The sequence below is a fragment of the Molothrus ater genome, chromosome 4 (genome assembly GCF_012460135.2).
Source record: "Molothrus ater isolate BHLD 08-10-18 breed brown headed cowbird chromosome 4, BPBGC_Mater_1.1, whole genome shotgun sequence".
Lineage (NCBI taxonomy): Eukaryota > Metazoa > Chordata > Aves > Passeriformes > Icteridae > Molothrus > Molothrus ater.
Window position 1 is genome coordinate 22,905,335 of NC_050481.2, and position 27,891 is coordinate 22,933,225.

The 27,891-nt window shown below is 39.5% G+C and overlaps 1 protein-coding gene across 1 annotated transcript in view; it reads right to left on the minus strand.

Moving 5' to 3' along the window:
* The window catches only part of TSPAN5 (tetraspanin 5), an 83,893-nt gene that overhangs the window by 14,058 nt on the left and 41,944 nt on the right, over positions 1-27,891 (minus strand). The window contains exon 2 of the mRNA XM_036381839.2: positions 10,401-10,451. Within this exon, the coding sequence (XP_036237732.1) occupies positions 10,401-10,451 (51 nt within the window). The remainder of the gene's footprint in view (positions 1-10,400; positions 10,452-27,891) is intronic.

Here is a 27,891-nt window from a genome sequence, read left to right on the forward strand (position 1 = left end):
TGACCAATTCAACTTCAGGCATCTACAGTGCCAAAACCTCATTCTAGAAATAAAGTATGGCTACTGACTAATTAGCTAGCAGGAAGAATTTGAAAATATCGAAGTCTCTTAGTTGGATGAAAGACAATTTAAGAACTTGTCTTAGGACATGGTTTACATTAACTTAGAATAGATCTATCATATGTTAGACCACATATGCTGTGTTTTAGATATGACAGTCAGCACAGTCTGCTTGTAATGCCATTTCTGCCTTGAAAGCAAAGCTTGGGTTGCAACACCAGTTATCCTGAGGAACTATTTAAATCTTTTGAAAACATTTTAGGCAGAGTTTGGCTGATGTTGAACAGATGGGTCGTATCAAGAAACAAGTACAAAGTTTACCCTATTCCAGTGAGTTTGCACAGGAACAATTACAGTTTCCTAAGGCTTTTCAGCAGAAAAAAAATGCTGAAGTTTCACTATTTCTTCATTCCCCTCCCCAGTGCTGTAGGTCAATGAAAAGCACACTGCTGTCATTCCTCACGGAATCCTGAACTCAGGCTCAGTGCTTTGGACTACTGCTTCCTCTAACTCCTTGAGAAGCAGCAATAGAGATCTCTACATCTTCAGCTCCTTATATGCCAAACTCCACAGTTCATCCTTTTTCTTATTCCTGCTCATACCCCCTTGTTTCTTTGAAATAGTCCCAACACAGCAAGAGGATGCTACCATAACTTCACTTCCAGAAGTTTAAAGTAACATTGATAATGATGACTGTTCACAGCTGTGGCTTTAGACCTGTGATGTTATATATATACACACACATACTCATTTTATATATATACACACACATACTCAAAACATATCAATTGTCATGTAGCCAATATCTCTAACACATTACTCCATGTAGTCTGCAATCACTTTCATAGTTTCCCAAACAAAACCTGAGCAAGCAGTAAATATAGACAGTGCTCAAAGCTTTTAATTCTGCAGAAAAAGACAGAGTAAATAAAATGTACATGTGAATTTCACCAATGCACACATCAATGAGCCTTAGAAAAGGCCAAATCCCAAAGAAAAATCTGACTACAACCCAATTCTAAAATACCAACAATAATCCAACAGCATGAATAACATTTGCTAAGTATATTCTTTTCCCTCCTACTAGAGAAGGCTATTGCCTGATAGAGATGGAAAAAAAATCACATTCATCACTTTCCTCCTACATCATATAGTACCAGCCTTACTGACATTCATTAAAAAAGCAAAAAAGAGATGTAAGGAACAAGGTAACACAACTCAGAGCCAGCACTGCTATCAAAGAGGAGCAGCTGGCCTGTCCCTTTTTCTGGTACCATCTCAGTGAAGAGATGATACACACCAAGATGAAATGAACACTTACCTACCATTAACACATCAACTTGTGCAAAAGTTTTTCCACTATTTTTGTTTCATTACATTTCTTAGAGAAAAGAAATCCAAGCCACCTTTCTGGCTAAGAATAACAAGCAATATAAACAGGATAATCCAACAACACACCTTTGAAAAAATTGAGGCCTTGTCCCTACACAAGTCAAGAAGCATGAGCTCTGCCTCAAGGGGAAAAACAAGTACTAAAATTATTTCTTCACAAAGTTTTCAATTCCTTTCCTCTGTGCTTACATAGTTACCATAAGATGAGAATAAATTCTGCCCTAAAGGAAGCACTACTACTCTTTTCTTTTAACATTAGTTGATTTTTGAATTAATGGACTGTGGTGTAGTAGAGTGAATAAAACTAGTCACTGGAGAAAGGATGTTGCCTTTTTTATTACTTGTATTTACTTTTTTAAAAAGCCAAAAAAGATGAAGATTTAAGTCTCTCTTCATAAAACACTGTGTCTTTCCTTAAAAACAAAGTAAACAGAATCAAATAAATCAACAAAAATATCAAAGCAAATTACTACACTAAATCAACTACTTTCCATATGAAAGTAGTCAAATTCAAATGAAAAGAAATCCAAGTAAAATTCAGCTCACAATTGTGGACAACACTGTTCAAGAAGACAGTCATAATACAAAAGTGGTAGTGAGAAACACATCACTTTGCATTTTGTTACAGTCACATTAAATTCAATGGCAATAAAATTTATTGGGCCAGTTTTAAGCTGTTTTTCCACTTCTACCCTATTTCCCTTTACTTGATTTTCTAGAACTGCCAGGCTCTTAGCCGCCTGTAATGCCACATGTTAGCTGGCCACTCCTCAGGGTAGCTGTGATCCAACACAAACTGCATAGATCAACACAGGCTTTATCTGCCATTGTTTGCTGTCCTTGGAAAGCACCTTTATGTGCATCTGTTGCTAGTCCACATATGGCAATCATAAGCCTAACTTGGATAAATCCCAAATAACACATCCTGACAATACAAAGCACATACTGCTTTGTTTTCGCATTCTACTCCATATGCTCCCTGCACATGAACCTCAAGTTAGCAGTATTCTGTAGAGATATCTCAGGACACACAATCTTCAGAGAGGCTTTGTCAATAAAACAATAGCTAGCAGTGGGAATGAGAAACATAGACAATGCCATGTGATTACAGTTCAAGATACACAGAAGTAGTCTAAGAGAAGATTACTGCTTCCTGCTTAGAATACAATTTTACAGTCTTGTACTCTGGACTCTTACAAATAAGCTCTCTGAAGATGCAGCAGTGCAATACCCTGAAGAAAAGCACATTTTGCTCCAAGTAGCAGGACAACAACTGGGGAATAATATCTCACTTTATATTGTCAAGAAGATCTAAATGTACAGTCCTCTAAGCACACACTCCTCCTATCCACTACAAGTTTCTATAATGCCTACTACACCCTCCTACTACAATATCTTTTTTTTTTTTTGGCTGCAACAGCTACCCCTGGGAAAAGTTGGACACAGATGTACAAACATCTGGTAGTGACCAGTTCTGTCTTCAACCCATCTTTAGCAGAAGGAAACATTTCCAGAGGTGCTTGAGCAGAGGATCAGTAATTTCATATTCTAACACTGCACCCTCCACCACATGCTCTGAATCCTCAGGCTGCGCAGTCAGTCATGGAATATATGCTGACTGTCCCCTTCTCTCATGCATCAATGCAAGACCTAAACAAACCACCTGTAAATATTTTAAAGTAAGGCTTTCTACAAATTTTTCCTCAGCAACATTGCTGCAGTTTCCCACTACAACCACAACTGTTAAATTGTTGTGTGTACTCCGATACTTTAACATCTAAAAGGATGAGCAATTTTTTCCTCTAGATGCATTCCCCTCTTGAAGTATGGTTATTTTTGAGGTACACACACATCAGTCGGTAGTTTAGGCCTGTGTCTAATTTGTATTGGCAGGAAATGCTTTGTTTCTACAAAGCTACATACTCAAGTAATTTACTTCTCACTATGGTATCAACCCAGGGTTCTGCTGTAGTCCCACAAGGAGAGCCAGCAGGACATGTTCCCTGGCTGATCTCCAGCTCATCTGTTTGCTCTGTTCCTCCACCCTCCATAGCCTGTTGTACATTACAGTCCATGAGTGGCTATTTAATATTTTAATCCAATGCAAGCCAAAATTTATTTGGTGTACTGAAACAACAAAAGCAGCATCCATAAGTGAACTAAAATAAGCAACAGTAAAGTTGTGGAAAAGTTCCTTTATTTGTGAAATGTACTTCAATCATTAGGATACAATGATGCATAGATGGAACAGGAAAGACTGACCCCACATTTCCACCCCACTCCAAATTCAGGAGAAGTCAAATTAAATAGTTAGGACCTGGCTCTTTTCTTCAATACAAGGGTGCATTCCACCCACAGGGAAATGTGAGAACCAAGCCAGGCAGAACAAACTCCTGCAAAACCAGAGTCCTCCTCCTGGTATGTGAGCACAGGTAGAAAAAAAGCCTGAGAGATGCCCGACATGTCCTCAGGTCATATTTTCCTCATGGCCAGAGCCCTCCACACTACAACCAGCATCTCATATATAGCTCAAGGGAGAACAAGGCAAAGGGAAAATGCTGGTCTTGAACACAGGAGCTCGTGAATGCCCCTCCTGATGTAATAGCTTCACAATAGTTTGCCTTTATCTCATCAGTAAAGAATAAGGAAGCAACAGTTCCATACAAAAGCAATAAGGGTGCACACCCCACCCCTTCTCCTTCTTGTACTCTAAGATCATCAGAACAGCTTGTACCACTTTTCAGAGACAGACCCTTGACTTCAGCTCCTGCCTTTGGTGCACATCTACATTAATATTTCAGGTCATACCCAGCAGTCCTTTTGAAGTGATCACACACAAGCTGTGCTTCAGCTCACACCTGGAACAATCTCAGAGCACACAGGCTGGATTGCTTATAAATGAGGATGTGGCCCTGGAACACAGCTCATGCTCCAAAACACCAGCAAGAATTCAGTCCACAAGATCACACTAGAACTAGGTAGAAAAGAACTCAAACCTTTGAAAACCTGCAGTGTGCAAGCTGGATCTTCAGCACCACTTCCTCTCCTGCTGGTCCCCACTGCCTGCATTTAGCAGTAACAGCCCTCACAGGCTGAGCCCAAAGCCAGACACACATCTTGGCTGCAGCAGTGCTGTCACACCTACACAATCTGATGTGTTCCTGGGTTCTTAAGGGAGTCAGAAGTGCACTAACAAACCAGTGACATTTCAGGACAGCTACTGCTGTAACAGGCACAGTCGCAAACTGCAGGACAAGGGAGAATGGCTCCAACTGAAAGCACTCCAGGCAGCAGCAATTTTGAAAAGCTGACCCAATAATGAAAATTCAAGGCATAATGAGTCAGAGACAACTCAGGAGAATCATCAGCCTAAGAAACAAAGAGGTGACATAATGAGTGTATATGGAATTTGGCCCACAGGATGCATATAAAAGAAGGAAACTCAACACTACAGGAGGATGGAAGAGATCCACTATTTCTTATTTTCCATTTCCTCCAAGATGGGAAAAAAAAACTTCTCTGCTGCAATATCTTATTACTGGGAGGACAAAACAAAAACAAACAAAACCAACCAAACAACAAACAAACAAAAAAGCGTCCCACACCATAAATCCAAGAAAAGCAGGAGAAATGCAGAAAAAGATACATCAATACAAGATCTTCTGAAACACCAATCTTTGCCAACAGAGGTTTAGCCTTTCCACAGGCTTGTCTGCAGGACTTAGTATCACTGGCAAACAGCAGCATCTGGGAGGTGATTAAGTAAATAAAAGTATTTTCAAATGCATGATTTTAAAACAGAAAAATGTCTCTGCTTTGTTCGTCATAAACTCCATGCAGTTCCTCCATGCTGCGCATGTGAATGAACATAGGGAGCAGAACAATACTCATTGAAACATGCCAAATTAATTCTACTGCAGAAGTTTGTCTCTGCAAGCAAGCAGCTAGGTGGGGGATGTTTACAAATCTCATTTCTTTGATTTCTGTTGGTTTTGCATTTCCCACAGCAAACAGTGATAGCAGCAAAACTTTATTTTTCAAGTGCCTAAGGGAGGAGAAGAACTAGTCTCACTTTCTTGTGCTGACACAGCAGAGTTCAAAAGGTGAATAACTGGCATAAATACATACAAGATACAGGTTTTTAGACTTTTCAGGATTAATGACTATAAAGTGCTGGAACACTAGTAAATCATTTAAGAGCCTGCGTGTTTAGATTATACATCTTTATGTACTGAAATTTAAATGAAGTGTAACAGTGGATCCCCTCCTCTCTTCTCCAGTCCTATAAAACCCACACACAGCCCTGTCTCAGAGGCAAGATATAGGCTTTGGGTATCCTTCAGCCCGTAAGAAACACAGGATATGTGCAGTTTCCTTGTTGGCAATAATTTTTGGAAGAACTGTGTGATTTTGGAAGAACAACAATTATGGAATGACTAGTGCATCACTCCTTCCTGCTGTCAGCCACTCACTGGGACAAGAAGAGAAGTGAGAATTTTTTTCTTGAAAACAACTTTAGTTTTCACTTCAGGGCAAGGAGAGACAGGGTTGATCTAACAAATTGTGATTGTTTCCATGTACAGAGTTTAGCTTGTCCAAGACCACCAAAGCAGACCTAAATCACCTTAGACAAATAAAAGTCTATCTTAAAACTTCAGACCCAGATTTAGAGCTCCTGCTCACTAAGAACACTATGCTGGCACCCAGAGATACCATACTCCAAACTGCACACAACTTGACTTTTGAGCTGAAGCAACTTATTGTTATGCTGATTAAACTGGAAAACCTGAGAAGCCAAACTCATGTACATTATCAGCTTCTTCCACTTCTCTCTCTTCATTTCAGTCAGCTTCACACAAATGACATTTAATCAACAAAATTTGAAAGATTTCTTCCCTACCTTAGTTTATCTTACTTTTGCTATCTCCTACTTAAGAGTTTACCCCAAAACCACAGTGCTTTCCTTGCAAAAAGTCCCTCTCCATGGACAATCTTATAAGGTCTCAGAAGACATAACAGCAATTCATCACTTAGGCTCACTACTCTTGGAACACAAATCTCCAGCAGGAAGCTTATTTTCCCAAGCACCTACTGGTATCACACCACAAACAGCCTTAAGACCGTAGTATCTAATACATACAACCAAGGAGGCAAATCGACATTTTGTACAAGCTTGGTTTATTTTTAAAGAGTCACCAGAAGACATGACTTGAAGTGGTTAAGAAAAACAATTAAATATAAGCATTTTCTACTGCTGCTGAGCAAAAGTGCTGTAAGTTGCTGAGGTTTCACACAGACTCTTTGTATGCTAACAATGTTCATGTCACTGTTGCAGGGAGGAGGGGGGAAATCGGCTGCCATGGATGAACGATTTAATGGTACAAGCCCAAGCCTGGCATGCCTGAAAACACTGCGAGACTGTGACCTATACAGGGCCGCCATGTATAGATAGCTTTATTCATCCCCAGAGCTTATTGCCCCCACCCCATCCCCAGCTCTCTTTCAGGTTCATGGCTCAGAATGCTAATTGCCCAGCTTTTGTCTAGGGCTGGCTCACTGGCTGTCAAGCCAATTCTATTGCCTACTTGACAAATGAGCTCTTTTGCCTCCCTGCAAAGGCCTTAAGGAAGGCCACAAGACTGGATATTGTGCTTTTCTTCTTCACAACAAAGTTTAAAGGGAAGAATTCAAGCCAACTTAGCAAAAAAAGAGAAACTAGGCACCAAGTCCACAAATCTGTCCCAAATTTTTTTTAACCAGCAGCCAATAGGATTCCTGTGAAGTCTGGATTATTTTTTTACACCCTGCAGTTTTAATGTGACCTGGAACACTATCTTTTTACCTTTAAAAGATTCTGTGAAGCAACAAAAGTATATACAAGTTGATGGCCAGGCTATAAAACCACACAGCTGAATATAAAGCCACACAATTTAAAACAGAAGTTAATCAAAATCCTCCCCACTACCAAATGAAGTTTACAGTAGGAGTCCTGAAGACCTACTCTTGCAAAAACCCCTTACAAATTTACACATTACACAACAGCAGTGTCAAGTTCAAGTTTGATAAAGTCAAGTTCATTGGGACAGCAGCAAGTCTTCACAGAGTGGCTGAAGTCACCTGGCCACCTAGCTCTGACTGCATAGAACCATGTCCTGATTGCTTTGGAAAAATCTCCAAAGACAGAGACTTCATTCAAATCTTCTCTGGGCAAACTGTGCCACCAGAAAAAGGTGCTCCCTGATGTTCAGGGGAAACACCATTTGTGTTTCATTTTGTGCCCATTGCCTTTGTCACTGGGCATCACTGAAAACAGGCTGGCTCCATTCTCTTTGTGTTCTTCCTTCAGGTACTTCCATACATTAAGATTCCCCCAGCCTACTCTTCCCTGGACTAAACAGTCTTAGCTCTCTCAGCCTTTCCCTGTAGGAGAGAAGCTCCCGTACCTTCATCATCTATTCAGCCCTTTGCTGAATTCTCCAGTATGTCAGCATCCCTCTTGGACTGGGGAGCCCTGAACTGGCTTAGGTGTGGCCTCACCAGTGCTGAATAGAGGGGAAGAATTCTCTTTCCCAACTTGTTAGCAACACTCCTAGTAAAGCCCAGGACACATTTGCCTTCTTTGTCACCAGGACACAGAGCTGGCTCATGGTTTGACTTTGTGTACACCAGGTCCTTCTCTGACAAGCTGCTTTGTTGTCGTAGGGTGTACCATTACAACAGCCCACAATGCCTAAGGGATATCCATCCTAGCCCCAGGCAAGCAGCCTAGCTAGAGAAGTGCTTTTCAGTTATGTTACATATCTCTCAAGACCCGGGCTAAACCTCCTTGGCTTTCATCTTCAACTCCTCATCAGCAGTAAGAAAACTCCAGGATCTAACTGATCTTCCCCCCACTAAAAAATACAGGGCCTATGAATACCTGGAACTTGATCCTGCTGACAGGCGCTTTTGGCCACTCACTGCCTGTCCTCTAAAGACCTGAGTGAAATAAAAGACTCAAACTGGTTTGAAAAAAGTCAATTTTTTCATAGTTCTTTTACCAAAGTCAAATTTGTCTGTGCTCAAGAGCTCTGCAGTTCAGCTATACCTATACAGCATTTTGATTGTTACAACTATGAACTGAAACAATCCATACTAAGCACCTCAGAATAAAACAGTTAAAGAAGGTGGGGAAACATGATCATTTTTCAAGAAAAAACCCATGCTTTAAACCAATAAACAGCATTCTATTTTACTTGTTAGTTTAGAAAGAAATCTAAAAAACCTACTACGTATGGAGCCTGATGGTTTTATTTGCCTGTCTTAAAACAACATGGCATTTTCTCTGACTTTCAGAATCTGACTAAAAATGGTTTAAGATTACTTGATAATTGATTGAGATATCCAAATCTCATATAAAAACAAGAGCTTTGGCTTCTGGCTATTAGCAATTATGAATTTAATGCATTTTCCCTAGGAAAGGGTACATACTTTCCCACACAGAAAATATGTAAACCCTAACAAACCAGAACACCTTCTAGCTGCTAAGATTGGCATACTTTAGACTTCAAACACTATAGTTGTTTTTCCTTTACCTGCTCATTCACTCTAAAGAGGAATCATTTGTGTTACCTACTGTAATGATACAAAAATGTTCAAATCTCCTCTGTAAAGCCACTCTCTGGAACTTAGACATAGGTACAAGCTCTGAGAGTGTGTTGAGAGTATTAAATAAAACATGTTTTTACATCATTAATAAAAAAGTCACAGTACCTCTTTCTAAGCCTATCTGAGCTATCCAACATCAGTATCATATGGCATACATATCAATATACATATATAAGTGTATGTGTGTATATGTGTAGGTAAATATACATACACATCTATATAGGTGCACATAGTGTGCAGTAATTAATATCCCATTACTGTTTGTGATGAGCTCCTTCCAAGGCACGCACACAGAGCAATTAGAATATAAGTTAACAACTCAAAATTTGTCCTCAATTTTTTTAGAGGCAGAACTTTGGAGCTTCCAAATCTGTTATTTGTTCTGCTGCAAGCACCAGTTATTATGTCTTAGGTGAAGATCAATTTATAACTTACTCAATGTTTTCCATTAAAAGAAGAAAAATTTATTATGCAACCGAATAACACAGCATTGTTAACAGCCAGGTTTTATTATTTTTAATCTTTTAAAGAAAGAAGAAAAGGAAATAGGGACTTTAATTTCAGCTGTTATCTTTTAGCAAGCCAAACTCTACATCCAGTAACCCAGACATACTGACTAGTTTTGTAAATTATGCCTTGACATTTTATCTTTTTCCCAATTTCTGCAGTAAGCAAACTAAAAATTAGGCTCTGGTTCAGAAATGTTTTCTCTTTCCCTGCCCCCTCACTCCACACACACACACTTCCCATTTCAAAGCTGATTTTAGAGTCTTGCAACAAAGGGTGTTCAATGGCCAGTTTCATTTGCACAAGAAAAAACAACAGTTATTCTGCCTCAGGTTTGCATTGCTTTTCAGGGCTCATCTTGATTTTCCTTTTTTTGGGTTTGTTTTTTTAAGAGGAACAGCAATTACCTGCTATGTTAATGCAAAGCTGGGTATTTTTCAGGAAGCTGCCTTCTAAGACATGCAGGCTCTCCCTCCCTTCCTGGAACACACTGCCCATACTGCCCCAGCAGGGTGTTCTGGTACCTGAGCTGCAGCCAGTGTGCGAGGATTGAAATGATTAGTTTGTGGGCAAGTGTCAGCCACCATTTCTTGCCAAGGTATTTTTGGGAAAGACTGCAACCATGTTCCTCTAAGTGACCCAACCTAAGGTTTTTATTTGACAGAGAGGCTTGATTTTGTTCCCATAGAAACTGTGTGTGAACACAAAATATGCAGTATATTACTGTTTCAATATTTCATCAGAAAAAGAGAGATAAAGAGGAAAAACAAACTTTGGTGCTATATTCAACTTACCTTTTCATTCCATGCCCACAATCCAATCCCAAGAAATGCTATGCCAAGGAACTAAAGGAAAATGGAAAAAAAAAAAACCAGAAATTAGAAATCAGTGATGGTTTTTGTCTGTTGTTTTTTTTAAAGATACATATTGACTCATCCACTCTGTTGGATAATAATTTTATCAGGACTGAGGGGCGCTCAGTGAGAGTTTTACAATACATATCTGGTTTATTTTACAATTCAACTACTTTCAGTTGAAGAATTTAAAACTTGCAGAACTTGGTGATGTCCCACACAGGAACAGTAGGTGCAATAGGTGCCACTTTATCAGTACTGAGCACACAAGGTTCTTTCTGAGTTTGCAGGACTCAAAGCAAACTCCACAGTCAAACAACACTTTTGTTTGCTATTTTACTGTTGCAGCACCACTGCCTACACAAAGCAATTGCCCTCTCAGCACCCTCCCAGTGAGAGACTGTTTAAAAAAATCCTAAATGCACATTTATTATTTGTTTTAGCAATGCTGTCCATATAAAATAACCCATCATTTCTGAGCAGAAAAAAAGAAAAATAATAATACTGGTTTGAAAGACAAAAAATTTTTAAAAGCCCTGCAGCTGATATTTGATAGCTTTTCTGATACTGACTGTTTCATAAGTGAAGATCCATATCCTTTCTCCCCTAAGGGATTCAACAGCACCAAACTCAAGAGATGGTCTTTCCCCCATGATGAAGAAGGTGATGAAGAAGGGAACAACCATCTTTGATTTTGTTACATCCATGTTCTCCATTCCACTAAATAATTTTAAATGCATCATTTCCCTCCAAATCTACAGGGATTCCATACAAAAGCTACACTAATGATCAGTGAAACAAGCAAAACAGGCAGAATAAGCACTCCATCTCCCAACATCATTAGTGCATATTTGGCACAATACAGTATCAATCACGTAACATGTTTAAAAAACATTTAGTAGATGTATGAGCACATCTCTAAATGTCCATCTGCCCAACTTGCATATCTGATTTTATAAGTGCCAACTAAAAAGAAAACTATTTTCACTATAGTTTCAGGGCATGCAATAGGAAGGTTGCTCAAACATAAAACTGATTTTCTTTGTCATTTCTCTACACTGCAGTGTACAGACTTATTCTGGCACATAAAGACCCTTTCTCTTAAGATCTGCGTAAACAATGAACAATCCTTGTGATTTCTCTTTTGCAAACAGAAGTGCTTTTCTGTTGAAAAGTGGGAGGAGGCAGGAATATAAACTTTAAAACCTTTTCCAGAAGTGATTTCAACAGTTTCAAACAAAGAGTCCTTCCTTACAAGCACTTTTTTTGAGGGGGCAATTTAAGCTTTGTATTACAAAGATATCTGTAACTCATTATCAAGCGAAATACACTTGTTACAATGCCCTGAAGTTCCCAAACACCCCCTGCATTTCTGTAACTTTCTCCTCCAAGTGTGTTGTGCCAGCTATCCAAAGGACCATGCATACTGGGAACAAAACTTTTCCTTTTCAACTTGAAGAGTCATGACTGTAAATTTGAACAATACTAGAAGTCACCATTCTTCAAAGGAAACTGTTGCAGGCTTGGTTGCATTTTAACAAAAGATAAATAGAATTCTTTCTTAGATAGAAAGCAAGACTGCTGGTCAAGAAAGTCTTATTTCAACAGCCTTAATTATTTATGAAGTACAAGATGTGGATTTGAGAAAGTCAGTACAGCCTCTTCTAATACACCATACAAAAGCTAAAAAAAGGTCATCTTACCTGTATCAAAACTGCCTCTTTTTTTATGGGTATAAAGGTTGCCAAAAGATTGTGTGTAATCTTCCTGACTGCAGTGATTATTTGAAACTTGAGATAAAGCTGTTCAAGTTTCCAAATCTCTCTCAGACAAATGCAGCTTTTTTTGCAGTTTCAGGCTCCTTTCCTTCTTTCTTACACAGCCAAAGGCACCACAGCTGAAGGAACAGGGCAGGGGGCAGGGGGGAGTTATATATTATAAAAATCCGTAAGTTACATTTGGAAGTGGCAAATTGTTATTTGTAAAGAGGTACCAAACATTATGTTTTGTGAACAGGTTAGTATTGTTTTGAACAGAACAAGCATGGAAAACTAAAATGGAAGTATTTGATCAGTGCATATGAATGTAACTTTACATTCATACGTATCAGCTGCAGGTCTGGCCCAGCTTCACTGGATTAAATTTATATAAATTTAATCCAGTCACGTGCCCTGATCCTTCAGCAGAACTTGAGACCCAAGGGTAAGATTACCTCATGGGTTGCAAAAGGTGACTTAGTGTAAACTACACAGGTCTCAAGCCAGGCTGAGCTCACCCCGGTTACAGACTGGGTGATCAGACTGTACTGTGCTAAACTGAAACACCTAAAAAACAACATTGTCTAGTTTCTGTTAAGAGAACAGTTCTGTTCTCAGTTCTCTGAGTTTCCAAAAGGATAAGAAATTACATGCTGCTCTGTCCTCTCCATATCCTAACCCAGAAATGCTTTTTTGAGCAGATGAAGAACAATGAGCAAGATCCATTAGGAGACAAAAGATTCAGAATGGAATCATGAACTCTATCACAGGATGCTGTGGAAATCAAAAGCTTAATGGCATGCAGAAAAAAAATAGGTAATTAACAGATGGCCCATAGCTATTGAAATGTGATTCTGATGCAGCTTCTGGCTCAGAAAGTTTTTACACTGACACTCATTGGGAGATTGAAATCAGGAAAAGATTGCTGCATGCATGTTTTGTTGGTTAAATGCCTCTTGCCCTGGAGAAACTTTACTTGCTCCACTTGAGACAAAACACAGAGGGAGGCAGACCACTCACCTAAGCCCCTACAGTCACACCCTAGGAAGGGCCCACCTTGGCACAAACACAGCCTGCTATGGGGATAAAGCACACAGGAACCCAGGAACGCTCTCTGTAACCCCACTGGCAGAAAACAGATGTTCATAAGAAGACTTACACCTCTCACTAGGATTAACTTTGGATTTTCTTGACCATTATGAAAGAAACTCCTGCATAGCCTAAAATTATTTGGAAGAAATTCCAGTGAGCAATAAAGAGGTGGAAGTTTACCTCATTATCAACAATTCATTTTACAGAGAAAAAGCCTCAATTCTCCACAGACATCTAATAAGACCATCTGGTCTAACTATAAATGGTCAGTGCTGCAGAGCATGCAAAATCTTGATTTCCTTCATTTCTTTCCTTTTTTATATAATAATTTTCAGGAGAATATTAAAACATTTCTCTAGAGCATTAGCCTTACAAAAAAAAAAAAACAATTGCATAGCAGTATTTTCCCAGCCATAAGTTTTCTATTCACAAACGAAACCCAAATGTTCTTATATTTCTTTTCTATTAAGATTAAATGTATTTAAAAGTAGAAGGTGTAGCAGTACTTGTTAGCGTGCTTGTGAAATTCACATGCTGTTTTCTGAACTGAATTGACCGGCATTTCAAGCCATACATAATTTATTCTCAGTCTTGCCTGCATGGAGGAAAAATATTCTTTTTTTGGTAAGGATGCATCATCACACAGCACAGCACTGCATTTGAAGGCTATTGGGGCAAACACTAACAGGCCAGAAAACCTTTGAGAGGCACTTAATCATAGACTGACCAGCCATTACTAAACATAAGGAATTTTGCACCTCAGCTGACATTCTTAAATAACTTGGCACCAGTTTTCAAGTAAAAGGACGACAGCAGCAGCCAAGCAGTAAGAGGTTAATGTGAGATGCATAAAGCAGTGTACATTCAAGTGTGGTTACATTAAACACTTGTGAGAGGTGGAAGCCTTGTGCAGGCACCTCATTTCACCTTCCTTGTGACAACACAAACACACCAGCCAAAGCCTGCCAAAGCTGTCAGGGTTCAGAACCAGAGCTTTCAGGCTACAGCTTTTCTGGTTTATTGGGGTGGGGGGCTTTGGGAGGGTGTTTAAGTCCTGTATTTTGGCAGTGTGAAAAACTCCCAACTTGCCCTTCTTTGAGGAGCCACAAGAATTTTGTGCATGGTGTTAGTTAGCATGGAGACTACCAGGATTCCTACGGGCACTACAGTGCTCCTGTATGCTGTAGGTTATTCACTGAGCAAGGCTTCCTGCTGTGATTCAAGCAGCACAGCACAGAGCAGAAGGTACAGTATTTTACCAACAGCACAGTGGTGATCAGGACAACATGAAGTATAGCAGTTCACATCCTGAAATACAGTCAGGGAAACACACGGTTCCTGAGCTTTGTACATACATAAAGCAGTGCTGACAAGTTCCTAACTGAACTCTAAAACCCCAAATGGACTTTTTCCCAAAGAACTTCCTCTGCAGCAGTCTGTGCTCAGACTCAATCAAAGTTATTTCAGCTGCAATACTCACTGCTTCTCTCAAGTATTTTATGCCAAATAAGTCCTTTTGCTTTTTAAGCCAGGGCAAAAAATGAGCTTAATGTATGTGTCAGGTTTTGTCTGTGTCAAAAAAGGATTTAGTTGTTGGTTTTGTCCCTTGTTTGCTTTTAAGTAGCTCTGACAGAGAAAGAGTACCAAAGTAGAAATCAAAGTTTCACATAGTTTTCTTCTCTCCTTCGTGCCACGGATGCGTACTCTGCTTAAAATATGTCACTTAGCATTCTCTCAAGCAGAACAGATAGGACATCCTCTCAACTCTACAGCTTTCACCTGAACCAGTATCACATGGAAGGGAAGTACCATAAGTCTGCTCTTGTTTCTGTTTCCATATGCCCCAGTTTCAATGACTTTTCCATTCTCAACATAAATTGTTAAAGCATTTCATTTTCACGTGGCTAAAAAAGTGTGCTGATGAAAGAGAGGCAAACTGCCCAAAGCACACCTATACATTTGCACATCTATGCTAATGCTCTCTCCTAAAGCCCCTTTCTTGTTTGCCTTGAGATTAGCAGCAAGAAAACTCCATGTACTACAGTCAGTGAATGAAGGTGCTGATGAAGATGCTGCGTAGGTGACTAATTACCATTTTAGTTCATGGCAACATTCAGACATAGAATACAGGATGTCAAACCTATTTCCATTTTATGTGCAGTCTCTAAAAAACATTATACTATATTTCACAGATAACTGTCTTGGTAAAATCTTTTCCTTCCCAACACAAAACCCACACATGTGGAATTAAAAAAAAAATTAAAATATTTCCCAGTTTCCACACATTTTTCTCAGTTAAATCAGAGGCTTGATTGATTTTTATAGAATTTTCCAAAGGAGAAAAACAGACCTGAGAACACAGTGAGAAAAGCTGTCTGCTCCATCTTGCAAGGATCCTTTGCATGATGTTTTCTAATGAAAAATTAAGCACACATGACCCCCATTTTCAGAGCAAGACACTATGGCTGTTAATGTATGTTTTGTTTTCACCAGTATGGGGTTTTCCATTTCATCTGACTAGAAAGCAAGATATATATATTCCCCCAACTGCAGAGTCAATTGCCATCAGTTTCTTACTGTCTTTTCCAGTTCCTGAATTGTAAAAGCAAGACATCTGCTTTCTGTTACTGTTGCTCTACGTATTTTTTTTATTGCTCTCTGGTGGTGCAATTGTATGCACTGCCAATCAGCTTGGAGCAAGAGTCCCTTAAGACTAAAGTCCCTCTCCTCTTGTCCACAGAACTTGATATTCTGGAAAACACAAAAGGAGAAGGAATTATGCCCTATTTCCCCTGCTCCAAATTTTGAACAACTCTTCTCAAGCCTAGACAAAATAAATTTAACTCTTTTCAAATGCACACTGAGACTTTTCAAACTCAGGTCCTGATACCTAAAGAAAATACTTAATTTGGAGCAGATTTATTTTAAAGAATAAAAAATTTTAACATACCAGTCACTTTTTAAAATTCCTCAATAAAAGCTTTTGGGAGTTTTAACATTTTTGTTTCTAGCTCATTTCCTAAAACTAGTACCTTTTTTCCCCCATACAAAAATCAAAGACCATTAAGGTAAATATCCCACCACTACCACACAGAAACATTCAAAAAGCCTAGAGTTGAAGTAACAGGACACCTCCATTCACAGTCACTTTGGTACACTCATCTCACATAGATTCCATTCTTTCTCTTCTTTTTACTCTCTACTGGAATTTGTTTCACCACACTCTCTCTTTGGGCTCTCCTTGAGCCCAAAAGACTTTGCAGAAAGACTGAGAAATCCTGCTGTACACACCTTTCCAAAGATCTCTTCCCTGCTTTTGCTTTTGAACTACAGTAAGTGCTACATGTCCTTCTGCTTTTCCTATCCAGCCTTGTTCTCATCAACACCATCCCATCTCTAGCTCGTACCTTGCCACTGCAACATCCATGACTGAAGTTGTTTTCTATTTGCAAAGCCTTCCAAAAATCATGTAAGTGGTGTTGTAGTAGCATATATAAACAGTAGGGGCTTAAAATACAAACACACACAGGAGAAAAGTGTAAAATAAAATTAGATAATTGGGAAAAAACCTTAAACCTGAATTTGACATCCTCCTATCATTACACTCATCATTTATCTTAGGCATGTTGACAATGCAGTCTTCTCATTCTGGCATACAAGTTAGGTATAAGAAGAGGTATAAGGGCAAAGAAAGCATTTTTTACTTCAAGCCAGGGTGAAGGGAAAAGGTCTGGAAGCAGAACTGCAAATGGGTCATTTTCCAGGTCTGTTTTGCTGCCCAGGGTTAGCAGCTTCCAGCCCCTGAGGGCAGCTAGGCCTCTTCTATCTGTCGTCTTCCTGCTGTTGTGCCAATTTTATTCATCCCCAAACCCCCCGACCTGAGCTTCAGACCATTTAGGTGCATCCCCACCATGAGTCTTCACATTCTTTTCCTGAAGCCGCTGTTCCACTAAAATTTTGAAAAGTAACACCACACCCACAAAAATCCAGAGAATACATTCAGTCTCATTAGGAAACTGATACACAAGTGCTCACTCATTCCAGTTGCAAGCAGTAAAGTTGTAACATCTACTTCAGGCATTTGATACAGCAAACAGAAACAATTTGAGCTAGTCTTTTTCCCTAGTAACAAATGGGCATTTACATTGCCTGCACAATTGATTGAACAGCTGAGAACATCAAGAGTGCAGAGCCAGGAAACACAAACAAGTTGGCTTGTCAACGCAGCAGGATACCCTGAATGCTCAGCATTTCCTTTTGGGAAAGCAGTCTCAGCTCCTAGCTGTGCTTGTAGGCTGCAGAGAGGGAGTCCCAAAATCTTCTATCCCAGCTACACAAGCTGCCACATCCCAGGCTGTTTCATAGGAGATTCTTTCTCAGAGATTTCATAGGAAAATTCAAATGTCAGAGATTCATTCTCATGTGTTTGCTTTGCAGAGAAGCAAACACGTGGAGGATGAGGGAGGAATGAGAAGACTGAAGCAGTCTGGACAGAGGCAAGTGAACACCACCAGCTTTATAGAAAAACTTGCGGCAAATTTAACTTTGCTCTCCTTCTACTTAAAAAAAGAAAAAAACAACTAGCACAGAAAAGAGTGAGCATCAAGCAAACGGTGAACACACCCTCAAAATACAAACACACACACAACTTTTCCTAGGAACTTTCTCAACAGCTTTATTGCATCTTCCCTCCACCAAACGCTCATTCCTGGTTCTCTTTCTAGAGTCCCCCACAATAAAATGCTCAAAACCATTTGAAAGTTACTGGGACCACATATATGAAGAAATCATAGCTTGAAAAGGTAGGAAGTGAGTCAGTGCAATTTAATAACATGCCAAAAGCCATGTTCAGGTGTCCAAAATCCTGGCCCTGATATGATGTGCTTGTATAGCTTATCACACTTCTCATCTGAGTCAGAGTTACAAATTCTCTAGTGGCAAATGCCCAAATGCATGGTATATGTTAATGCATGAAATAAATCAACTTACGTCGAGTGTGGGGTGATGCAGGAGAGAAGCAGACACCAGAAGGGCTGTGGTGGGTTTATCAAGAGCTGACAGCCTACCAAGACTTCACTTTACAAAGGTGTACAGAGGCCAGTAGTAGTTTGTCAACATAAACAAAAGGAGAACCTCAAAAGCCAAACCCCTGCACAACTTCATTTTTCAAGGAGATGTAGAGGGGAAAAAAAAAGCCAAATGTAAATAGGCAGGTATCTAAATTATTTTCTAATACTCATGTACAATTGCTATCAGCAATCTGGACACACAAATTACAAGACACATGTTGCATAAATACTGACCAAAATTCTTCATCGCTTGGCATTTTGTAATCATTGCAAGAGAGGGAAATGTCTTGAACAGAGTAGTATTTTTAGCCAATATCACCATTTCCTGAGTGTTACACTAACTGCCCAGAAGTAAAAAATTCAGATTATGTATTAGAAATGGTTCTACAAACCTCTGAGTGCAGCTTCCAGAGACACTCAATGTCTGCTGACCAGAACTTTGAGAAACTCTTTTCCAGAAGTTAATTCAGCTCTGCATTTTGCCTTGCAGTGTTGCTTCTTACTAATTCTAGAGGTTACTGTACATAGATTAAATAAGTCTATTCACCAAATTAAGCTATGTTTTTAATTATGTTGACATTAACCCACGCTTTAGTATCTGTATTTATACTATATCTTTCCAATTTCCAATAAAAGTAAAATATGCAGGAATTGACATCAATTTGTCCTTTCTGCAATAGCACACTTCACAAGGGCAAAGTAAACAAAACTGTGATTTTAATTTCTTTTCAAACACAAGCGACATGGAACAAATCGGAGGCAACAAATGGTCACAGTGCTGTTTACCTGAGGGGTTTGTTCCCAGGCAAACATTCCACACTTTGGCAGTAGAAAAAAGAAAAAAAAAAAAGGCAGCTATAAACCAGCTGCTTGTATAAATGAAACAGATTGCTGACCCTTTGTCTGGTTTGCAGACAACACCAAAAGCATCTCTATTGTTTGTCATTCTCAAATGAGGTGCCGGGGGGCTTGACTAAACAAGCAGACAAAATCCTCTTCACTTCTGTTAAGATTCCCCTTCTGTTAAGATTCCCCTGTTTAACAGCCTGGGGTGGCCTTGCTGCTGACACTTTGGCTGGACTCGTGCTGAAGATACACATACAATGCTATCACTGCAATTTAATTTGAGGGTTAAACCTGCTTTAAGAATAAACGCATTGAAAAAACAGAACTACACTGGAAGATTTCCAGTTCCCTATGACAGAGCCTACTCTTCTCATATAATTTCAGCTTAGCCAACAGTATGAGCAATATCACCTACATCATATAAAACGCTCATCTGCTTGCAAGTCCAAACTTTTATTCCCAATTTTATTGCCACTTTGAACTACATCATTTCTATAAACTGTAGTTCCTGATGAATCCACCAGCTTACCTACTGTTTGCACAAACCCTCTCTGCTTTGCACAAACACTAACAGTTGATTGCTCCACCGACACCTAGCAGTAAAACAAGGACTAGAAAACGTCTTTAAGGGATCTGGAAATGTAATTGCAGTACATGCAGATGGCTCCCTAAAAGAAAAGCTATAAAAAGCAAGTGACTAAGACCCTTGTGCTGCAAAGCTGTGCTCTTGCAGTCAGTCTTTGCATACCACTTTTTCAAAACATCATCCCAACAAAAAAATCCCCAACAACTGTGCACAAAAGACTGGATTTGGTTTGACTTCATGCACTCACCCATCACTCCAACTTAATCCAGCAACTGCTACTCCTTGTAGGAAAAGTTTCTTTATTTCTTTCTGCTCAGCCCCAGAAGGGTTTCAAGGCACCAAGTACATGAGCAACACAAAACAGTTATTTAACTATAGAAATATGAATACTAGGTAAGTTTCCATGCCCAGCTGGACATTGTTATAAAAGTGAATAAAAGAAAGCATTTATTTTTTGCTATTGAGTGCCAGCAGTAAAACTCATTTTAAAACTTCAGCTGTTTCCCATGGAACAGTCAACCCTGCACAGGATCTCAGAAGGGACATCCGCAATCCACACTCTCAACTCCAGCCTTCCAGGCAAAACCCAGTACACTTGGCTTGATCAGTTGGAAGATAACAAGACTTTCTAGAGCACTGCCTTCAAGAATCCTACAGAATCCTGTTGGAATAGCAATGTGTTAGGGCAAGCAGACCTCTGTCAGACTGAGGGGCTCAGAAAGCCTCCTGACCACTCCTGATAGAAGATTTCTCAGCACAAATAAAACAGGCAAGGATAGAAAGAGATCAAGAAATGTATGTTTTAACAAACCTGGGATAGAAACCAGGGCAAAAGCACCAGCCACGACATTTCCTCAACTTTACTTAAAAGGCTTCATGTTCTAAAGAAGTACAACTCCACACTACAGATAATCCTATGTATTAGCTAACAGATAATTCTAATAATGCATTTATACAGCAAAGAAGGTGTATCTCAGCTGAGAACGGGGAAAATTAATTCCTGCTAAAAACACCAATGTCAAGAGGGTACCCTGGTAGAGGAAGGGTAAAAACTTGAGCATAAAGGAGAACATTCGCTGCATCGAACTGCCAAACCAATCTTGACAGCTCTCCGCCTACAATGTAACTTTAATCCATGCTAGAAAAGAAACATTTTGCAACACAAAAGGGCAGGCACAACACTACATAAAAAAACAACTTATTTCCCTTATCTGAAAAATAATGCTTAAGTTTCACCCAAAGTTAATAGCATCAGAATTTCACTTTTCAGCCACTAATTGACAAACACAAGCAACAGGAAAGGATCCAACTTGAAAGGTATGTTTTCCCAGAAAAGCGTTTGGAAAGGAAACCACTCTTAAGACAGCTTCTCCTGCTTTTCAGCCTTGCTTTTGTTTAAGAGCAAGTATATTTGGAAGCTGATTCTAAATTTGAGAAGTAAATGCAAACAGAACAAAAAGTTCAACTGAGCATGAAAAAGCAGTATCAAACACATTTTTCCTGTTTTTCAATAATTCCATTTACTGATCCTCTTTGAAGCAACTGAAACTATTTGTATATTGACAAACATGCCCAGGAAAGTCCAGAATGCTCTGCCTGCCTCTCTTCCATTTCAAAACACTTCAGCCTGGAAAATTTCGCCATTAACCTATGCTGTTGTTCATCCACTACAAGGACATGAGAAACCTTGCAAAGCATGAATTGTTTTCCTTTAACTGTATTTGCATACATTTAGATATTTCTTTATCTGAGCTGAAACATCAGGAAACACAAAGACACCTTAAATCTGGTCCTTCCCTACTGCACAAACACTGCAATTAACCCTGCACTGGGCTACCCAGAGACAGGGTAAGAGAAGAGGTCTTCAACAACACACAGCTGTAACCACGACTATGGAGCTATCAGCAAGAATCCTTTCCAGCTACGCATGTCCTTTCCCTCACATGGTGAAGAAAGGTGACCACAACAAATTGGAACAGCAGGAGGGCTGAACATGTGGGACATAGAGATGGAATGAAATCTAACAATCTAAACACAGTATCATATACTTAAAGACTAAGAAAATAACTGCTATAAGCTGAAAATTTATTCACTGGAAACACAACAGAAGACAGCCTGGAATTGCATGCATCAATCTGTGAGCTAGCAAGTTGATGGAATACAGAAAGAGAAAATACTTGACAATTAACACAACATTCTCAGAAAGAATGTAGCTGCTTTCTAAAGGTTTCCCTCACTTCCACCACCTCTGCAAAAGTGTAAAATGGCGAACACCACCAGTACAGCTGTAGCATAAATCTTTGCGGGCTCTTCTTTCAAGTGTCCCATTGCAACTGGCAGTGTCCAGCTGTAGGAGTTAAAGCACATGGGCTACAACTCCCATAGGAGTCTCCACCAACACTCACCAATTAAACTGGGTTCTCAGGATTTTTGTAAATGGACTTATAACACTTTGTATGTGGCTGGGCATGTCAGCATAAAACTGCACCTTCATTAACTACACTTCAACCTAAACAAAGCTAGGAAGAAAAGGCAGCCCAGAGAGTGTAGTCTTAAATGCAAACACACAAACAGAAGCATACAAGATTACGGCCCCTAACTCCTTAGACTGACAAGGGTTTTTTATTAAGGAACACGTTTTCAACATCTCCATCTGTGACTGCTGAACTCTTGGTCTCCCTAGTAAATCACCAGGCTTCTGTCACACAAACAGCAAGTGAGAGGGTTTTCTAGGATCAGGCCCGTAATTGCTTTGCTCCCAAGTCACTCATTATTAGCCCCTTCCTTCCCCTGAAAGCACAACACACTGTTTCCAGTGTGGGGTGGGGTTCTTCAGTCCGTCCCATTTAGATGTGTCTGCATAAAATCACCACCTTATTCCATGACATTTGGTACAGCTGACCCCCATTCACACGGCAGGCATGAAAGGAGCCCAGTGTAGTGGAACTGCGTTCCCGGCACGGCCGCGCTCCTCTGGCTGCCCTCACATGACCTCTGCTTGGTGTCTGTCACTGCCAAATGGGCAGAGCACACACAAGTGCAGGGTGGCGTGTCACATCCTCTCTCTCGACGCACCAAATCGAGCAATTAGTCTCTACAGCAGGCACCCTCAGGGCATTGAAAAGAGCGAGCAAGGGGAACAGAGTGCGTGAAGACAGAGAGACACCACGGATTGCTTTTTGTCTCTCCTCCACTTAATCCGGTAATTAGCACTACCAGCTTTTGCCTCCGGCAGAGCAGAAGGAAAAATCCTCTATGAGTTGAAATGATATGTCCCAAATTAAGCAATGGGGTTGCCGCCCTGCCTGCCATTACAGTCAATATATATGATTTTTATGTAGCAATGCAGGACAACAAATCCATCCATCGTTTTCTACGCTGTCAGTCTGGTCTATCACCAACTTGGTGGAGCTCCTACTCCTGCCTCTCCTACACAATTCCTACAAGATACGGATGTTTGAGGCTGTGCTGCAGGAACTTATCAGCCCCAATTTGTAACATGTACAAGCCCCTGCACTCTCAACCAACATAATCACATTCTGCACAAACAAAGAGCTTCTAGTCAGCCATGAGAGCTTGTGGAGGCTGGAGCTGCGAAAGAAGCAGCAGAAGGAGAAAGCCCACACTCCACAGCGTTCCAGTGACTAAGAGAGATTAGATTTGGCTGCTGGCTGAGCTGTCTGTCCCCATAAGACACTGCATCTATTATCTATCTAAGGGCATGAAACACAACTAATTTTTTTATTTAATGTTTGAAAAAATTACACTGTTGTAGTTCTCCAGGCAAAAGATGCACAACAACCAGGATATACAAACATACCAAATTGTGGCACAATTCCCTCTATTTTCCTTTTGACTTTAACAGTAGCCAAGAACTACTAGAAGCTTTTGAAAATTCTCTCCATAATAATTGCTAATGTCCACAGTGCCTGACTTAAGAGAAACAATTTATTACAATTACCTAGTTAAAACTGAGAAGTGGACCAAAAAAGCATAATGGGAAACCGGTAAACTTTCCTTAATTCTGTTGACATTAATTCACATCACAGAATTAGAAGGCTAAAAACAGTACCACTCTCTTTGAAGCCACCTGCTCCATCTCCTCTTAAAATGTATTTTTATTTTAGAAAGAAAAAGTTTAACGAATGTCCACCTGCTTTACCAGATTTTCTGTTCCTAAAATTGCATGCAATCAGTGTTACTAATGAAATTGATTAGCCTCTTCATTTGAGAATAGCTACCTGTATTTTTCTATTCTCCCACAGTTGTTTTTTTTAAATGGTTATCCCTCTTGAAAAATTAGGGCATCTTATAGATCACAGATTCCCTGGAGAAGACAAAATAAAGAGGTTTCACAAATACAGATTCTGTTCTTTTCATCAATTGAAGGATTCCCTCAATTCTCGGTTCCCAGCAAATATTAAATAACTTAATCCAGTTTGAGTCCCAATATTCATACATGCTTATAAAACACATCAATTTCTTTCTCAACAGATCTCACTAATCAGTGTAACACAAACAGATCCTTCCTATTTCTGCCAGAAAATCAACAATAAATGGGAGCACAACCAAAGACCCTAAGCTGCCTGATACTGTGTCCTATGCACAAGAGACTTCTTTGGCTACTTCCCATATGTTTCTATGCGGCCTTCCCATAAGACAGGAGTGAAAAGCCTGGAGGTTTGCACCAAAGTAAGGAGACAGCTATTCTGTGGATCAACCTCCACTGACAGAAGCAGTGCAATTAAGAGCTCAGCTTAAGCCTGACTTATACTTTCTACTTAATTCACTCTTCCAAATCCTGTCACCGAGGGCTTTCTGAGGAATGCAGCCACCCCAGGACTGCAGGTGCACACGGGGAAGGCAGTAAGGCAGCTGATAAAATCACCCCAAACACACGTATGTGTATACTGGCCCCACGCAAGCATTTAGAGCTATGGAAAAAAGATCTCTGCCACCATGCACGGTCTTCCAGGGCAATGAGAGATACTAGTAAATGCAAAACCAGAACTTTGATACATTCATATAATAATAAAATTTTTCATATTGATCAGAATATTTTTTCTGGCTTTAAAAGACAAAATATGATCAGACACTAACAAAAATACTACCTGGATCTCAGACTCTTCTACCCTTCCCATTTTTTCCTTTCTTTTCTTTAGAGTGTGTGGCTCTGAGTCCTTCCTAATAATTGTTCTGCAGTTAATCTTACAAACTGAGATTTTTATTCCTGTGTTCAATGATGCTGAAAATTGCCCATGTGAAGAAATCCTCTTGGAATTACACCAAAACTCCTGCTATTCTCAGCACGTACAATGCACAGTATGCTGAGCTGCATGGTAAGCATCAAGGTAAGTCTTCATTTGCAAAAAACCTCATTTCATAATGAAAATTAACATACCACCCTGCCACAGCTTACAAAACAAATCTGAAAATCTAATAAAGAAACCCTGAAAAATACGATATCTGTCTGAAAAAGCTGTGGAGGTGAGCTGTGCTCAATGATCTGCCCGGGGTCTTGCGCAACATCTGCCAGTCCCAAAGCAGTATCTCGGCTGTGCTTCATTTTCAGAGATGTGCACTTCAGTAGTCTGAGTAAGTAATCAATGCAGCACAGTCCACCTCATTATTTAGACTTTTTTTTAATGTATCCTTACATGAAAACTTTCACTTTAGATTTTTTTAACCTGAATGTGCGCCTTAGAAACTTCTTTGATTCACTGTAAAAAGATAACAATCCAGTAACATGGACATCTTATCAAAGGTGATATACTCTAACCAGTAGTCCTTCATCTATCCCTGCTATGCCTTCACAAAAAGGCACTGAGAAACACCTTCTAACTAAAATGTATCATTTTTATCAGTCAAATTGCAGGCAGACATCTATTTTTAATACTTTTGCACAAGGCCATTGCTACTGATTTTGCATAGGAAAAAAACTCCCTTTGGAAGTAAAATTTCTTTCACCCTGAGAGTTGTCATCACCTGTATTCTTCTACTGCGAAAGATCTGCCAAAAAAATGTTTACACAGAAACAATCTCATGTCCCCATCACCTTTCCATCTACCCAAGAGCAAGAGCTTTGCTAGAAGCATGTGTATGAACAGCAGTTTTTACACAAGACATCTGATCTACTTTTCAGGGAGTCCTCTTTGAACACACCATGTGTCCTGCAGCACAGATAAATGCATTTCCATTGACCTTTCCTACCAATTGTTCAATTCCATTCCACAAAAGCAAAGCTGCAACTTGGACAATAAATAGGGTCAAGAAGTGTTTATTCAGTTAGGAAGGGGAATTCTCCACTCAGATATTACTGAGTGAATATTATATATTCTTACATCAGATTACAAAAAATAGGGCACACTTCAGTGAAATTGTACAGTATGTTTTTTAAAAATCAAAGAGTGATTGGGAGTAATAGATTGAGATTGATACCATTGTATCAGAGATAAAGAAAAAAGAAACCAGCCCCAAGTTAGGGCAGTGACCTCTTTTACCATATTTTAGAAGTCATAGAAAAGCATCCAGCGAGTGCAGTATTTCTCCTCAGAAATCTAACACCTAATATTTAATATATATTTCATTCTATACCATAGTTTTTATTCTATCACTGAAATTGGTAACTCTGACAAGCCTTTTTACAAAGTTTCAATTAAGATTCTGATAAAACTTATATGCAAGACAAAACCACTAAGACAGAGAGTACAGCATCTAATTGATATGTTTGGCTGAATAAAGAACTAAAAGCAAGCCCCTTTTTTGTAGTCCCATGTTCAATTTAACATTTAGATGTTTTATGCAATATCCAATAGCTTTATCTATTTGTTTTAATTTGTAATGCTTTTCATTATTAAAATTTGATCTGTCTACCAAATTAAACTACCTGGGCATTAGGGCAATTAACTGTAAATGTATTTCCTTCCAAACTAAGAGCAATACAGGAGTGGAACTGCAGCAAGTCTAAACAATATGAGAAAAATGAACTTTCAGCTATTATCAATCTCTTGTGTACATCCTCAGTAAGAGAATTTATTTAGCACAAAGGAGCATGGTCAGTTCTGTTGTGTTTATTTACTTTACATGGTCAATTACAGGCATCCAGGACTAAGACTGCAGCTTGTTTTTGAGAACTGTTTTTCTCAAACACTATTTTCAATTTGCACTGTGGTATGAAACACAGAAAAGGGCAACTGTATAGGGACAAGAGATTGCAGTGGAAATTGCAGAGGAGCTAAAGTAACTGTGGCCATCTGTACTTGCATTCTGCACCAAAGCCACTGCACTTCACACAGAACCCAGGAGCTCCTTCCAGCTCTTGTGTGCTTATCACAGCCTACCTTGGGCCCAGAGCACTGGTCAGGGGTGACCACACAGCTGTTTCTAGAGAAGGGCTCTGAAATGTCTCTGGGTTAGCTCCTGCCCCTTTAACTGGGAGAGGGCTGACAAGCAAAATTCATTTTGTCTTGGTGTATAGAAGAAGATTCTCTGTTTTCTGTTGAAGACCTGAGAGCTACAAACTGAGAGCTAATCAGTTTTACACATGCAAAGACACACGGAGTTAAATGGGAACTTCTGTACAGTGCTTATACTGTACATAAAAAAAGCATGAGAGTTTACTACCACAAACAAATGCCTAAAACTACACCCATACTGCTTAAATCCTCATCATGCCAAAGGAACTTGAAATAACTTTGGAAGACAAAATCACCAAAAAGAGGATTACAACACAACCTATGCAAACTGTTGCATGCTTAGCAAAATTGAACATGAGCAGCAGTGCAATGTTACAGTTGCTGATAAAAAGCCTTGGGCCTGAACTACAAGGCAGTGCTCTTTACTTTTCACTAACCCTACAATTAAAATGACTTCAAAAACATATATAGACCATTCTTCTTTTTTAGCAGTAGTAACTAGAATGGGGACCTTTTATTAGCAATTCCTAAGGTCATGAACTTGTATTTACATACCAGACTGTTTGCCATGTAGTGTCAATAATCTGCTGATTAAAGGCCTCCCAAGTCCCACAGACACGATAGACCATGACAGCTTAATGACCTGCTTATTATAATCTGGTATAA